General features: G+C 54.2%; 5 protein-coding genes across 5 annotated transcripts; 2 read left to right on the top strand and 3 right to left on the bottom strand.

The window, feature by feature from the left end:
- Positions 1 to 56: 56 nt before the first annotated feature.
- CLUP02_11577 (uncharacterized protein) lies at positions 57 to 1,506 on the bottom strand (the record flags this gene model as incomplete). Its single annotated transcript, XM_049290544.1, has 7 exons — positions 57 to 151; positions 212 to 328; positions 385 to 521; positions 579 to 1,029; positions 1,085 to 1,258; positions 1,332 to 1,389; positions 1,450 to 1,506. The coding sequence occupies 7 exons, from the start codon at positions 1,504 to 1,506 to the stop codon at positions 57 to 59; spliced, it is 1,089 nt and encodes a 362-aa protein (XP_049147689.1).
- Positions 1,507 to 1,705: 199 nt separating this feature from the next.
- Positions 1,706 to 4,722, top strand: CLUP02_11576 (uncharacterized protein; the record flags this gene model as incomplete). Its single annotated transcript, XM_049290543.1, has 4 exons — positions 1,706 to 1,753; positions 1,875 to 1,903; positions 1,964 to 2,081; positions 2,158 to 4,722. 4 exons carry the CDS (start codon positions 1,706 to 1,708, stop codon positions 4,720 to 4,722), a joined length of 2,760 nt encoding a protein of 919 aa, XP_049147688.1.
- Positions 4,723 to 5,110: 388 nt separating this feature from the next.
- Positions 5,111 to 6,535, bottom strand: CLUP02_11575 (prenyltransferase and squalene oxidase; the record flags this gene model as incomplete). The annotated part of the gene is made up of 3 exons (XM_049290542.1): positions 5,111 to 5,383; positions 5,441 to 5,760; positions 5,821 to 6,535. 3 exons carry the CDS (start codon positions 6,533 to 6,535, stop codon positions 5,111 to 5,113), a joined length of 1,308 nt encoding a protein of 435 aa, XP_049147687.1.
- A 544-nt stretch (positions 6,536 to 7,079) lies between these two features.
- CLUP02_11574 (uncharacterized protein) lies at positions 7,080 to 7,800 on the top strand (the record flags this gene model as incomplete). Its single annotated transcript, XM_049290541.1, has 3 exons — positions 7,080 to 7,189; positions 7,312 to 7,424; positions 7,490 to 7,800. 3 exons carry the CDS (start codon positions 7,080 to 7,082, stop codon positions 7,798 to 7,800), a joined length of 534 nt encoding a protein of 177 aa, XP_049147686.1.
- Positions 7,801 to 8,126: 326 nt separating this feature from the next.
- Positions 8,127 to 13,227, bottom strand: CLUP02_11573 (N-acetyltransferase B complex non catalytic subunit; the record flags this gene model as incomplete). The annotated part of the gene is made up of 17 exons (XM_049290540.1): positions 8,127 to 8,912; positions 8,962 to 9,080; positions 9,145 to 10,274; positions 10,323 to 10,672; positions 10,721 to 10,810; positions 10,863 to 10,943; positions 11,003 to 11,287; positions 11,348 to 11,740; positions 11,818 to 11,844; positions 12,021 to 12,058; positions 12,140 to 12,176; positions 12,243 to 12,270; positions 12,363 to 12,470; positions 12,530 to 12,796; positions 12,874 to 12,932; positions 13,000 to 13,135; positions 13,193 to 13,227. 17 exons carry the CDS (start codon positions 13,225 to 13,227, stop codon positions 8,127 to 8,129), a joined length of 3,969 nt encoding a protein of 1,322 aa, XP_049147685.1.
- Between the last annotated feature and the right edge of the window lie 4 nt (positions 13,228 to 13,231).

Below are 13,231 nucleotides of genomic sequence, written 5' to 3'. Positions count from 1 at the left end.
GAGCGGTGTCGGAACGAAGTGGGCGGAGATCGACCTGGTAAGGTAAGCCTGGGAGCTCAAGCCTCAATCACGGTGACGGGAAGTGCGATAAAGTGAGCGATATGAGTGATAAGAGTCAGATATCTGCAGAGTGCAGGCTGAGGTGCGAGGTCTGAGAATGAGGTCATTCCATCCCAAGCTCCCGTCATTGGCTCCAGCCAAGAGCACGGACTGCTCCCCGTCAGCCACCCCCATGTTCCCGCAGGGGCGGGAGATGATCCAAGCTTTCCAGGTTGGTCCCTCGATCCAATGAGATGGCGGTGGGGGGAGAGAGCCTCATCAGTGCAGTCTCAGCGAGCGTCTCAGACAAACGAGGTAGACTTGGGGATAGTGATGCTTACACACATTTGGATACTGGAGTGCTCGCAATCCACTTGACTGCACGGCTGCCGTCTAGCTGAGGTGCTGTTTCTCCCGCGTCAGGCTCCCAATGGTGAAGAATATCATTAGTGGTAGCAACCGATGTGCCTGGTTTTAGGTACCTACCTAATTATGAGCCGCCCATCTTAGGTACTTAGTCTACCTTAACCAGCCTCTACCGGTAGTATCGAAGCTCTTGTTGCAATCTGTGCAAAGCGACTGAAACGAACCGTTTTAAGATGTGGCCAACGTGACCATCTCTTATTTGCAAACGGCCAAATACTATCCTTCTTGTACCTAGGTAATGACGTTGAGCACAGCTGTCTTTAATGGTTAATCCAGGCGGTCCGAGACACTGAAAATCAATGACCAAAGCCCAGTCAAGAACGAGATACGGGGATGCGTAGACGGGAGTGTCCAATCTGGGGAGTTCAATGGCAGTTGGCAGTGCTAGATATTCCTTACCTTTGCAGAATTCCACGCCGTTGAGGGAACAGGTCCGCCCGCTCTTTCCCCGGATCTGCCAATCTTGGGCAAACTCAGTGGACATCGAGTTCCAGTCTGCACCCCACCAGGATTTTACCTCATCATTTATGTAAATGTTGCAACTCTTTCCTCGTCTTGAGGTGCCTACCAAGGATTCCTTAGCATGTATCAAGGTACCTACTGTGCAGTAGATATCTACTCGAGGTGATGTGCCTTTGGTCGTGTGTCCACCGCTGGGCGACCCACTTGGCCGCTGCTCCTTGCCTCTCTGGGACGCAGTTGGATTGGAGCGCTGAAATGGGGGTACCTCCCCCAGGTACCTGGTCTGTTTCGTTCCCCGTCCTCACTTCTCGCTCGCCTTGCCTCGCCATACCTAACGCTCCTTAGCAGCAATCCAGCAAAGGATTGATGAGCACCGCCTAAGGTAGTACACTACCTTTGCAGACAGGGGCCGTTCGTGAACCCAGCAAACTTCCCCAGCCATTGCATTCCACGATCCTGGAGCTACCAACCTCAACTTGCGCTCACCAACAGCTTCAATTGCTACCCCGTGATCCCTTCCACCGATCTTTCCCACGCGCACTCGACTCCTCGCAGGCCCATTCGATCCGTTCCGCCCATCTTGTCCCTTCTAGATGCAGCTTGCACTCTTTGCGCGCCACCGTGGGCTCCCGAAAGTCGATCCTAAACCTCCTCACGCTTGCCCGGACCCAAACCCCGATTCCATAAGTTTGTCGAGTCTCGCCTGAGCCCGTCCGCCCACCTTGCCCGGCTTCGCTTCGGTCGGCTTTGACGTGCCTGGTCATCGCCTTGCGGAGGGATGCAGGCCAACAGAGGAAACGCTGAGGCCCTGGGTCGCAAGGCCAAGGTGCGTCGCCCAAAAAATACCACTATCCATCATGCCATCCATCTTTTTGTTTCGCAGTCCTCCCAATCGCCCTGCGTCGTGTTCCACCAAGTTGGCCATTTGGCTAATACTACTATGACAGCTTGCTCGCTCGTACCAGGAGCTCCTCGAGTGAGTTCCACTATCCGCCCGCTCCGGTGTGAATCCTAGGCTAACCTCCGCTGCTTCCAGCGAGTTCTCCAACAAAGACCTCAGCTCCGTCGGCAACTACACTCTCGGTCGTCTTATCGGAAAGGGTTCCTTTGGCAAGGTTTACTTGGCCTCCCACAAGCTCACCAATGGCTCCAAGGTAGGCAACGGCCGACATGCGTGCTGGGACAATACTGTCGAGTCTGGGCTGGTTATACTCATTGACTGGGGTGTAGGTCGTCCTCAAATCCGCAAATAAAGGCGACTCGAATCTCGCACGCGAAATACATCACCATCGACAATTCGTCCATCCACATATTGCCAGGTTGTACGAGGTCATAGTCACGGAGAATCTGGTGTGGCTGGTGTTGGAATACTGTGCTGGTAGGCTTTATCGTTTTATTGCTGATACAGAAACGACGATTGACAAAGACTCGATAGGCGACGAGCTTTACAACTACCTCCTCGAACATGGCCCTCTTCCCGTCCACAAAGTCCAGAAGATTTTTGCCCAACTCGTTGGCGCTGTCGCATACGTACATCAACAATCATGTGTCCACCGCGACCTCAAGCTGGAAAACATCCTGTTCGACAAGCACGAAAACGTCAAGCTTGTAGATTTTGGTTTCACGAGAGAATACGAGGGGAAATCGAATTATTTGCAGACATTCTGCGGCACAATATGCTACTCGGCACCCGAAATGCTGAAAGGCGAAAAGTACGCTGGAGAAAAGGTCGATGTCTGGAGTCTTGGCGTTATCCTATATGCCCTGCTATGCGGAGAGCTACCGTTCGACGATGACGACGACAACGTTACACGTACAAAGATCCTCAGCGAAGAACCGAAGTTCCCCGACCATCTCCCAACTGCCGCCATTCCGTTACTCAAGTCTTTGCTCTCTAAGCGACCCCTACTCCGACCCTCCCTCCCCGACATCCTCACCAATCCTTTCCTTGCCGAACATTCCCCAGCACAACAAGCGATCCTAAAACTGCAAAGGCCTCCGCCTTTTTCAACGCATCTAGAGAAGGAGACCCTTCAGCGCATGCGGGGAGCGGGTGTCGATATTGACTCCGTCATCGAAAGCGTGCTTGCGCAGCGCTGTGACGCTTTGGCTGGCTGGTGGACGCTGCTTATTGAAAAGGAGCAGCGGAAAGTTAAGAGAAGAGAGAGGAAACGGCGGGAAAGAGAGGCCGAGAATAGGAGCTTGCGCCGTCTGTCCGCCGCATCCAGCAGACTCGAGCGGATTGCGCCTGTGTTGCAAGAGGTCGATGAGGACGGCGGGCTGACAAACCGCTTCATCAGACTTGAAGACGGCCCTATCACGCCACGGACAAGAGGCCGGTCAGAGAGAAGAAGCGCGCATGACGCCGACTTGGGGGACTTGCCCGGCCTGCCCGAGCACAGCAAGGAAAACGGAAGTCCCGATACAGAGGAACCACCTCCACCAATCGATAAGGACTCAATCCGGTCTGCCAGTACGTCTAGACATCGTCGCCCGGTTCCGCCTCCTAAGGAGGGCGTGATCCGCAGCGCACGATCTCGGGGTTCGACCCTTCATCTAGTGACCACTTCGGAAGCTTTGGCGGCTAACGGGACGCCAGAGCGACCACCTGAACAACAACAAAAGGTTCGCAAGAAGCCCTCACAGGCCATCATTGCGCATTGGAAGAACTGGACACACTGGTTCTTCGAGAACACCCGTAGGGGACGGCACGCGAATAAGAGAGGGAGTCACTCAACGCCTAACCTGGTCGATAAAAACGGCAGTGTTGCCGGCAGCAGCAGTAAACACTCCAAGGACACGAGTCCTCGGCCGCAGACGAGCAAGTACCCAACAACGGATGCTGGCGTACCTCAAGGAAAGGCCGGATTGCCTCGTGGCGTAGTGGCTAATGGCCATGCCAACAAGGCACTGCCAAGTCACGGAGGATCTGGAGGCTTCAGCAGTCCGGCCTCTGGTGCAGGCTCTGTCCCCACGCGGGTACCGTCCCGGATCACAACATCTTACAAGCGACAATCGCTGTCGCCGTCTCCCATGACCCCACGAACTACGATGCGGCGCTCTTCGGCAGGGTTGAGGGGCCGAAAGTCCACTTCTTCATCGGTCTCGTCCATTCGTTCGATGCCTCATCATCATCACTCTCATTCCAAAGCTTCATCAACAAGCTCAAACGGATCGGTCTCGACTTCCATGTCCAAGAACACTCTCCAGCGCGGGCAGTCGCCTCATCACTCTGTCAAAGTTCTTCCAGCGACTCCCACCGCGACCGCCTTCCCGTCGAATATCCGTCTAGTTCGAGGGCCAGGTCCCCCGGCTCCCCTTGCTCTATTCAATGAGGGCATGCCTCCCCCACCGGTAACGTCAGGAATGCAGGCTCCAGGCTCGCCTAATCCCTTTGCCCTGGGAGGGGGCATCCAATTTGCCAAGCGAAAGCGGAACATCTTCAAGGGTCCGATGCTGGCCTTTGGCGGAGGTGGCAGCGCAGGCGGTGGCGGAGGAGGGGGCGGCAGCTCGCGAAGCACAAGTTCTAACCATTCACGCAGTGCAAGTGCTTCTGGACTCGGACGACGGTCGGGCGAAGCTCCCATCCAGGAAGAGGAGGAAGGCGAAGAAGCGGAAGAAGAAATCGAGGAGGTTGACGCTTTCAGCCCCGTTGTTGGGGGGCCAGGAGAGCGCATCGAGGAGCAAATTATTGAAGACAGCGAGACAGAGGCACTGGCAGAGCAGGCGGAGGAGAAGGAGGAAGATGCTCCTCCGGTAACGCCAAAAGCATCAGCCGCCCCTGTCCCGACATGATCAACCCCAACTACCCTTTCTGCCGTCCATCAAGGAGGATGATGGCCACTTTTTTCTCCTCAAATACAATGTTTACTGCGAGTTTGATCAAACACGCTCCAAGGAACGAGTCCAGGCAAAAGCTTTCATAGTGTTTTTTTTTTTTTTCTGTATATTCCCCTTTTGGCGACTTGTACTATACTTAGAGGATACCTTGTACCAAACAAAGGGTGTTGAGATTTCTTTGCAGTGAAGATAAAACTTCGAGTCAACGCTTGATGTATTCCTCTATAATGATGTCCAAACCTCGCTGTGATTCTGTCATTGTGCTTTGCGTTAGTTCCCAGCCTCCCGTTAGCGAATGCGCGCAAGTAGATCAGATTACGCCAGGATATAGCGTCTATCAAGTTCAGGTCTTCTTGGTGGCCTTGGTAGTCTCGATGAGCCCGTTTCTCGCAAATATGATATTACGCATAGTCGCGTCTGTCGCGCATACGGACGCATCGAATGGCTTTAGGTCTGCGTCTCCCATGATGGCGAGTGCAGCTAGGCCAAGGAATCCGTGGAAAATGTCTGGCGGGCCTCCAGGATACTTAGAGAACCCACCGATGAGATGCTGTGTTTTTTTGGTGATGAAGCGTCGTGACGGCTCGGCGTCAATGAGATCGGTGTGACCAAGCATCTTAAAAACGTCAGCAAACCGTGGCCCTTGGCAGTCGACAATCTATATTCCTTGTACCTGTAGTGTCCCTCCTACCCACCAGCAATAGCATGTGTCCGCGACCTTGTTACACCTTCCATTGAACCCAACGAAGCGCAGGTTTGGATCCAATGTCAGCTCGCTCAACGACGCGGGCAGCGCAAAGTTGGCATGGTCGGGATCGTCCGAGTCGTCTTCTTTCTCGAGGTATTCGAACTGGCGGTACACCAGGAACTTGACCAACAGGGACGCGTCAGGGACGCCTTGCTGAAGTATCTGGCTGTCGTGTGGAGTTCCACTCTGGTCTGGGGGTCGATCGAGGAGGACCAGCGCGCTGACGGCGCACCATGCGTAGCCAGCTTCAAACCTCACATCAGCTTCACGTATTCAGCATCATCACCATTGTAGCAGGAGCGTACCATGAGACTCGTTTGCATGGGAGCTCTCAGCGACTCCACCGTCATAGGTCTGTCCTTGGCGGATGTGCCGAACGAGGCCATCAACGTCAATGTCCTCCACCCAGTCCTCGTCTCCCTCCTTGGCATCGCCCCGTAGAGCCCACCGTATCGTGGCGGCCAGAAAGCATAGCCGCATGTCCCTCCCGCCAGCAATGGCCCCGTCGTCCAGCACGAGCTCGCCAAAGCTGCCATCGGTCCTCTGCAGCCGCCTCAACCACCGCAACGTCGCAACGCGATCCACGCCCGCAAAGGCGCTCTTGGCCTCCTCTGGCCCGTCCGCGACAATGGCCAAGATCAACAGCGCAAAGTATGTCGAGGCCAGATTCGCCGAGCTCGCATTCCTCGTTTTAGGCGTTGCCTTTTCAAAGTCCCAGCCGGCGTATAAGTCGCTTGGCAGAGCATGGTTCGGAGAGCCGCAGAAGCCGCCGCCGGGGTGGTAGAGACCCAGAACGAACTTGCGCGCGGCAGCTCGGTCGGCGGGTGTGAGGAGGTGGGGGGCATCCTTGGTCGGCTCGGAGGGGGAGAGTATGTCGAGGGCGGCGAGGATGAAGAAGCTGAGAGCTATGCGCGTGCTGTCGGACGACGTATACTGGTGCGGGAGGAAGGTCTTGTGGCAGCGTTGCCAGTATTTGATGTGCCTCGCTTTCTCGAGCGGCATGACTGTGTCGGCTGCCATCTTGGTCGTGATGGATTCGAGGATCGTAGTCGGGTGGGAAGAGTGTTGGTGGGGTTTGTTACCTAGCTCCGGGACGTTTGGTCAAGTGAACAAAATCCCCCCATGGTTTTCAGGACCTTTCATCCCACCTCAAGCCCCAGGCCGGCATAGGACACAATCAGGAACGGACCCCACCCCCCACCAAAGCTGCACCTTCAGCTTAAGCAGGTTTAGCTCAGCGAGCTGCTGGAAAGAACGACAGCGCTAGCAGGGAGGAGGTCCACTAGAAGGCCGCTGAACGGCGCTGAAGCCTCGCCCCGTCTCAACAGATGGGACGAATGAGAAGCTCCAGATCGATAAGCCTCGCAGCCACTACCTGGGTACTTCGCTTCGTTTGCTTGCTGATAAGACATGCGCTGGACTGGTGGTCCATTTCTTTTCTTGTCCGACGCGACTACGCCTGCGACTGCGACGTCAATTGCCCCCCCCCCCCCTCTCTTTCTCAACGACCTTGCTTCAGTTCCCTCACCTTGATGAATACAGCGCATCGCAAAGAACCGTAATCATGGCGATCATATCAGCGAAGACAATCATTACCTCCCTCTCCCTCTTCCATGTCACCCTCGCATACTTCTTTCTGACGAACCCGGCGACCATCGCAGACCAGGCGATGGTGTACGTGCTGGGCGAGTCGATGGGCATGGCAAGTCTTCAAAGCCTCACTTCATGGTCCATTCGTAACAAGGTCGAGCGCTAACATCTCCTCTTTAGCCCCATGCGCGAAGCTTCGAAAACAGGTCTCCCGCCCTCGCTTTCCTCGCTGCCGTGCTTGGGATACTAGGCATCAGCGACCTCGTTACCCTCAGCATGCCCGAAGAAGTCTGGTTGATCTACCACTGGGGAACACAGGGTAAGCAACGTGCTTTTCCTTCTTATGCTGGTAGTTCGAAGCAGTTTCTCACAACCCAATCATAGCACCAACTCGTATGGTCATGTCCTTCGGTTTTGTCCTCTACACCTTCCTCTTCGGCCCTTCATCCCCCCTTTATGGCGGAACCTCGAAAGGCGGCAGTCGCTTCGCCCATCCCTCCGTCCAGTCGAATAATCCGCGCTATACACCTTCGACTTGGGGCGGTGACGGCCTCAAGAACCGTGTGTTCTTGACCTTTGCCTTCCTCGAGATGTTATGCTGGTTCTGGGTCTGGATGACCCTGCGCGAGGAGCAGGAAGAGTTCCAGCGTAAGAACCAACACAAGAGGAGAGGAAGCCAGTCAGGGTACAACTGAGCGACAGGCCTATCGAGTGTACTAAGCCGTTCGCTGGAGGCATTGAAGGCGTTGCGTTCACCCAACCACAGGAGCGATCAGACGAATATGCTTCCGCGCTACCGGAAGGTTCGGGCCGCTTGCGTGGCCCCTTTAGCATTGCGTGGAGTTTTGGGATGGCAGGCGCTACGAAAAAGGGCATACTCGGCGTAATAATCATTTGATGTGCGACATGACGGTTTTCTATTTTTGGGCTCCCGAGCTTATGAGTGACAGCCTCCTACTCTAGGTAACTTGAAACAAAATCATGAGTTGGTATAGGCTACATCATGAATGCAATGAGCCGTCTACTCCCATCGCACCGATTCCCAACCCTTCACGTTCGTCCACCAGCTGTCGGTCACCCGCTGTGACCAAACACCAACGTGAGAACCTGCCACCTCGCGTATCTGTTTTGACAAGTCGTCCCCAGAATCCGTCTCAAACGTCCAAGAGCCCAGTTTCGCATTCAGCGTGTTGCTTTCCTGCTTCAGGAGAGCCACCCGTGCCTTGCCTTCCGTGAAGGCAGTGCTAGCCGCATTCTCGAGAGCCTTGACTTGCGCCATCACGTCCTTGGGCACGTTACTCTGCCCGGAACGGTCCCTCTCCTTCTCACGGTCGTTGAAAGTCACTATGTAAGACGTCGCTAGCTTCACGGCGGCGGCAGCGTCGCGAAGAATCGACAGACCGTGGAGTGAGCCCAGCATCATTAGTGTCTTGGACCCTTCTGCATCAGCTGGCGTCGATAGTGCTTGCGCGCGAAGGACCTCCAGGCCAGACTTGATCGCGGACGCAATGCTTGCCAGAAGCTCGGGAGGTGGTGGGCTGCGACTGGCGGAGATGGTGAGGGGAATCAGGGTGATCAGAAGTGAAACGACTTCGTAGTAGGTTTCCTCCTGTTGAGTGAGATTCTTTCCGCGAGTGTGGAGGAATCTGCTGAAGGTGTTGCCCAACCTCTGAAGGGATTCCAGGACGAAGGCCAGCTCTGCCGCGGTCGTCTGCGCAACGTTGGCCACTTTGTAAGACGTTGCGGGCTTGAAGGTCATAACCTCAAAGAACTTTTCTGCGGCGAGGGCTAAGTGGGAACGCAGGTTCTGGATGAGACGTTAGAAATGGTACCTAGTACAGTGGAAGGGGACATACCGATGGATCAGGGCCTAGCCGCAGGACGTCGTATATCGGGCGGCCCGAGGCAGCTTCGAAGTTAGGCACAGATCCGTAGTCGATGACTTCGTTCAGCACAGAGTTGTCGGTGACTTCCTCTACGAATAATAGTCAGCACGAGGGAACGACGTAGGGAACCAAGTTAGCCTAGTCATGACTTACCAACCGCCGGTTCTTCAAAGATCGAGTCGCTGCGGATATCCAGCGCTCGAGCAGCTTGGGACTCCTCCACATATCCCATCACCAGGGTGCAGCTTGACCTCAGCCGCTCGGTGTAGCTAGGGATATCGAGAATGGCAGTGTAGCTCTCGGCCTCGAAAGCATCAGCCAGCCTTCTAGGCATTCTCAGCTTGAGAGACGCCCGGTAGTGGGATTTCAGTCCCTGCATCAGCCCTCTTTCAGGTCTATTTGGCGGTAGAACTAAAGTGGGCGCAATGGTTGCCAGACGGTCAAAGAAGTAGGGGCCAAGCGAATCAATAATAGTACGCTTCACGTCTGCGGTATCCCACACTTCGCGAGCACGAGAAGCACATCCAAGTACAAGATATATGCGCACCAGGACCAACGTGAGTCGTGTGTGCTTTGGTGTTCTGGTGAGCTGGTCTTCGATGATGAGGGCAGCTTGAAGCAAGCGGTTAGGTCTACCGTTCTTCGAAAGAGAGGTAGGGTTGTCGATACCACGCTCGTGCGCGCCGCTCAGCCTCACACAGCATGATGCTGCAAGGATAGCAAGTTCCGGAACACAATCGAGGTGGCCTATTTCAGTAGAGTTGAGGAGAGAGGAGTACAAAGTCAAGGTCGACTCCAGGAGTTTTTTGACGCAGGTGGTGCAGGTAGATGACTTGTTGGTGGTGTTGCAAGTTATACACTTCCAATCATTTGGTTTCTTTACATCCTCATTCGGGACACGAACGAGGGTCTTGGGTGAAGATAGTCCGAGGTACTGCAGCTTGTACGCAAGCGCCTTCACAGACGCTGATCTCGCGGAGTCCTGAGACTCTTCTGACAATCCAATGAGGAATTCGTATGCCAGTGCCTTGATCTCCTGTGGTGGCAACCGCTCGACAAAGCCCCTGACGTCGTCGAAACAGGCGGGCGATTCGCACTCAACCTCAATGTATTGGCGCAATTCCTCGAATTCATTCGATGCGGCATCAGAGCTAGACTGCGTGCTCTTGGGGAAGAGGAAAGCTGCTTCAACCTTGGCCAGACGGACGTTGCGCTTATAGATGGATCGTACACCCTCTTGAGTCAGGAAGCGGTTAATGAGTTCGGAAACCTCGGTCGAAGCCCTGCTACCATCAGCCAAAGTTGTCATCGATCAAAGGTGTCCAACTTACTCTTGGGTCTGTCCTATCTGGCCAGCAGCATTGAGGAATTTCTTCCACACCGCATAGTCACAGGCGAGGAGGCTCAATTTCTGGTTTTCGTCTGTCGTTGACAGGCAGTCCTTGCACAGGTCGTAGACAGTTTTCCACTGGCCCTTCCGCTCGAGAACTTCTATCGCTTGTAAAAACAAGTCTTTGCGTCCTTTCCTGAATTGGTAGACAGGGTTGAGGGTTGGGCCCTTCAGAGCCGCCTCCCATTCAGCCGTAGAACCATGAGCCTCGAGAATGCGGTAGAAGAGAAGGATCTCTTCTTCCGTCTTGATGGCTCGGTCGGAGACTTCGCCGTTCTTCTCGGCACCGCTCTATCAGCTAGATTAGCCGCCATCATGGATTACTGCCATCAATCTTACCTGTTCTGCAAATTGCGCGGCACGCTGCATTTGCTTCAGAGCGAGCATGCCATAGAGCTGCTTCTTTCCAGCTGGACATTGCTCATTGGTCTCACACAGAATTAGCGTGCTTCTTGGCGTTGAGAGGGTATCAAGAACTCACTGCTAGCAGATGCGTAATGGCGATGTTCCAGAAAAGGAAGCTCCTTTCTTGAGGGAATGACTTGTCGAGCACTGCTGCAATCTGTTTGCCTGCATCAGCATCTTCAATCCTTCATGGGCTCAGGACAGAGATGAACTCACTTGCTGCGCGCTAACCAGATCCCAGTGTAGCAGACATGACTCCAAGCATCTCGTTCCACCATTTTTGTCCTTGGGCTTGGCTTTGACGTAGCGCAGCTTCAGGGGGCCAAAGGTCTCGGAAAAGTCTCGGTCCTCAATAAACTCCTCTGAAGCCCACTCAAGCAACTCCAAAGTGTCAGGATCTCTCACGGCAGTCGGATCCTGAACCAGCTTGCGGATAGCAATGAAGGGCGATGCCTTCTCCAACGGTGAGTCCAACTGACTTTCTGCGCATATTTTCACAGCCTGAATGATGTGGTTAGTTCTATTTTAGGGTTCACATTTGGCGGTGAGGTGAGAGCAAACCTCAAAATAAGGATCCTTGAAGGTCCGGAATCGCTGCTCCGCGAGACGGATGGCGTTGGCCCATTGTCCGTCATTGAAAGCCGACTGCAGCTGCAGATCGGTGCCGCTCCTCAGCTGAGGCCGGTTCCAGGACATGGTGATGCTTCTGATCGGATGGCGGGGCAGAATTAGCTTGGAGGGGCACTGTGCTGTAAGAGTGCAGCAGGAGCTTGTGAGACGTTTAGGGATGGGCATTGTGTTGCTTGATTGGTTGCTCGGGTAAACACTCTTCCCGAAATGCCGACCCCCCACGTTAGGGATTCCGGCGCCGTTGGCCGGCCGCGCTTCTCCCGATAGCCCGACGCCGATCCGGCCGACGTTGCCGATTAACCTCCAAGCCCGGATCGGGGCTGGCTATGGTTTCTAGTGAGACATGTCGACTACTGGATGGGACACATAATCTATCATAAAACGAGGCGCATCTTCCGCACGTTGTCGAGCATGCAGTAACTAAGTCTCTACAGGGCACCACCTGGACTTGGATACCTTAGCCTGCAGACACATGGCAGATTTGGTCTAAGGGTAGCCATCGAGACACAAAGAGAAGAGCTGGTATCTATCTTGAAACATGACCGAATTACTCATACACATGAATACTCCTTTCCATGCATGCATGTTGTTTTACAAAATGTACAATGTCGTATCTTCTTGCACCCGCAAAAAGTTCGTCGACTAGATTCGGTTCGGATCGTCTCGGTATCATATCGGCATTGGCGAACGTCGTTTACACCCATTCACATCACCACCAAGCACCCTGCGCCTTTCGGTCTGCCTTGAGCTTGTCGAACTGCTATAGAATTAGGGCCTGAGAATACGGCTAGCTGCGCCAACGGAGTGAGGGGGGAAGGTAGCGTACCCAAGCCTTCTTGCAATCTCGGTATGCTCTGGGATATCAAGTCAGTCCAGTATTCTCGCGCAGCTCAGAAGGCGGCCAAGAGCCTTGAACAACAGAGAAAAGGTAGCAACTCCCACTTACTGAAAGTAATCTCCGCACATGGCCCTGTCTCCCCCATTCCGGTGCAGGCATTTAATGCTCTTCTGCGCAAGCTCTTGACAAGGATCAAAGTACTCGCTCTTCGCCTTCCTACGCAATATGTTTGAGCGATTGTCACGAGGTTGAACGTGACACGCAGGCCGGCCTACCCTTCAAACTTGGCCTTGCTCTCGGTGTAGGTCTCGTCGACCTTTTCGGGTGCGGCCGTCGCAGGCTTCTGAGGTTCCGACATTTCGATAGAAGGTATTCTTTCGAATTCTGCAGGATTTTCGGGGTGTGATATTCGGTTATTTTCGGTCAATTCGTGGAACGATTGAAGGTGCGATGCGCCGGGAATTGGTGTTGGCGGTACGCGACGAACATTTGCGTCGGTGACGTTACGATTGGAGAAGGTTCTGGTTGCGATAAGATAAGAGCTGTTTCGTGCCTGGCGACCTGGCGTTCTATTTTAAGGCATCTATGATGACCTTTCTCCAATCGCCCATTCGCTGACTAAGGCAAGAATAAGTGAATATCCCCCCGGCTGCCAAGAAGAAGAAACGGGAAAAAAGCCTAAGTGCAACGAGCAGCAGAATGCGATTTGAAGCGAGCACAGGGCAATGCCCAGCAGCGAGAGAACCTTAAGATCCGCTTCTATGATTGACTGCCCAGTGTCCACGCACCGGCTCATTTTTGCCGTCGACAAATACTGCGTTAAAGGGTGGGAATCCGGCAACGCCTGCCGTGCCTGGCCGATTTTGCCGACAAACAGAGGTCTTTCCTCAATAGAGTTCAAGGTTTTCTATAACTCTATCGTTAAGGTATCCGTAAACCGCTTTTCTGGATAACAAGTGGTGCTCTTGTGCATGGTG

The sequence above is a fragment of the Colletotrichum lupini genome, chromosome 6 (genome assembly GCF_023278565.1).
Source record: "Colletotrichum lupini chromosome 6, complete sequence".
Lineage (NCBI taxonomy): Eukaryota > Fungi > Ascomycota > Sordariomycetes > Glomerellales > Glomerellaceae > Colletotrichum > Colletotrichum lupini.
The sequence above is the reverse complement of the archived record's forward strand: the minus strand, read 5'-3'. Positions and strand labels throughout refer to the sequence as shown.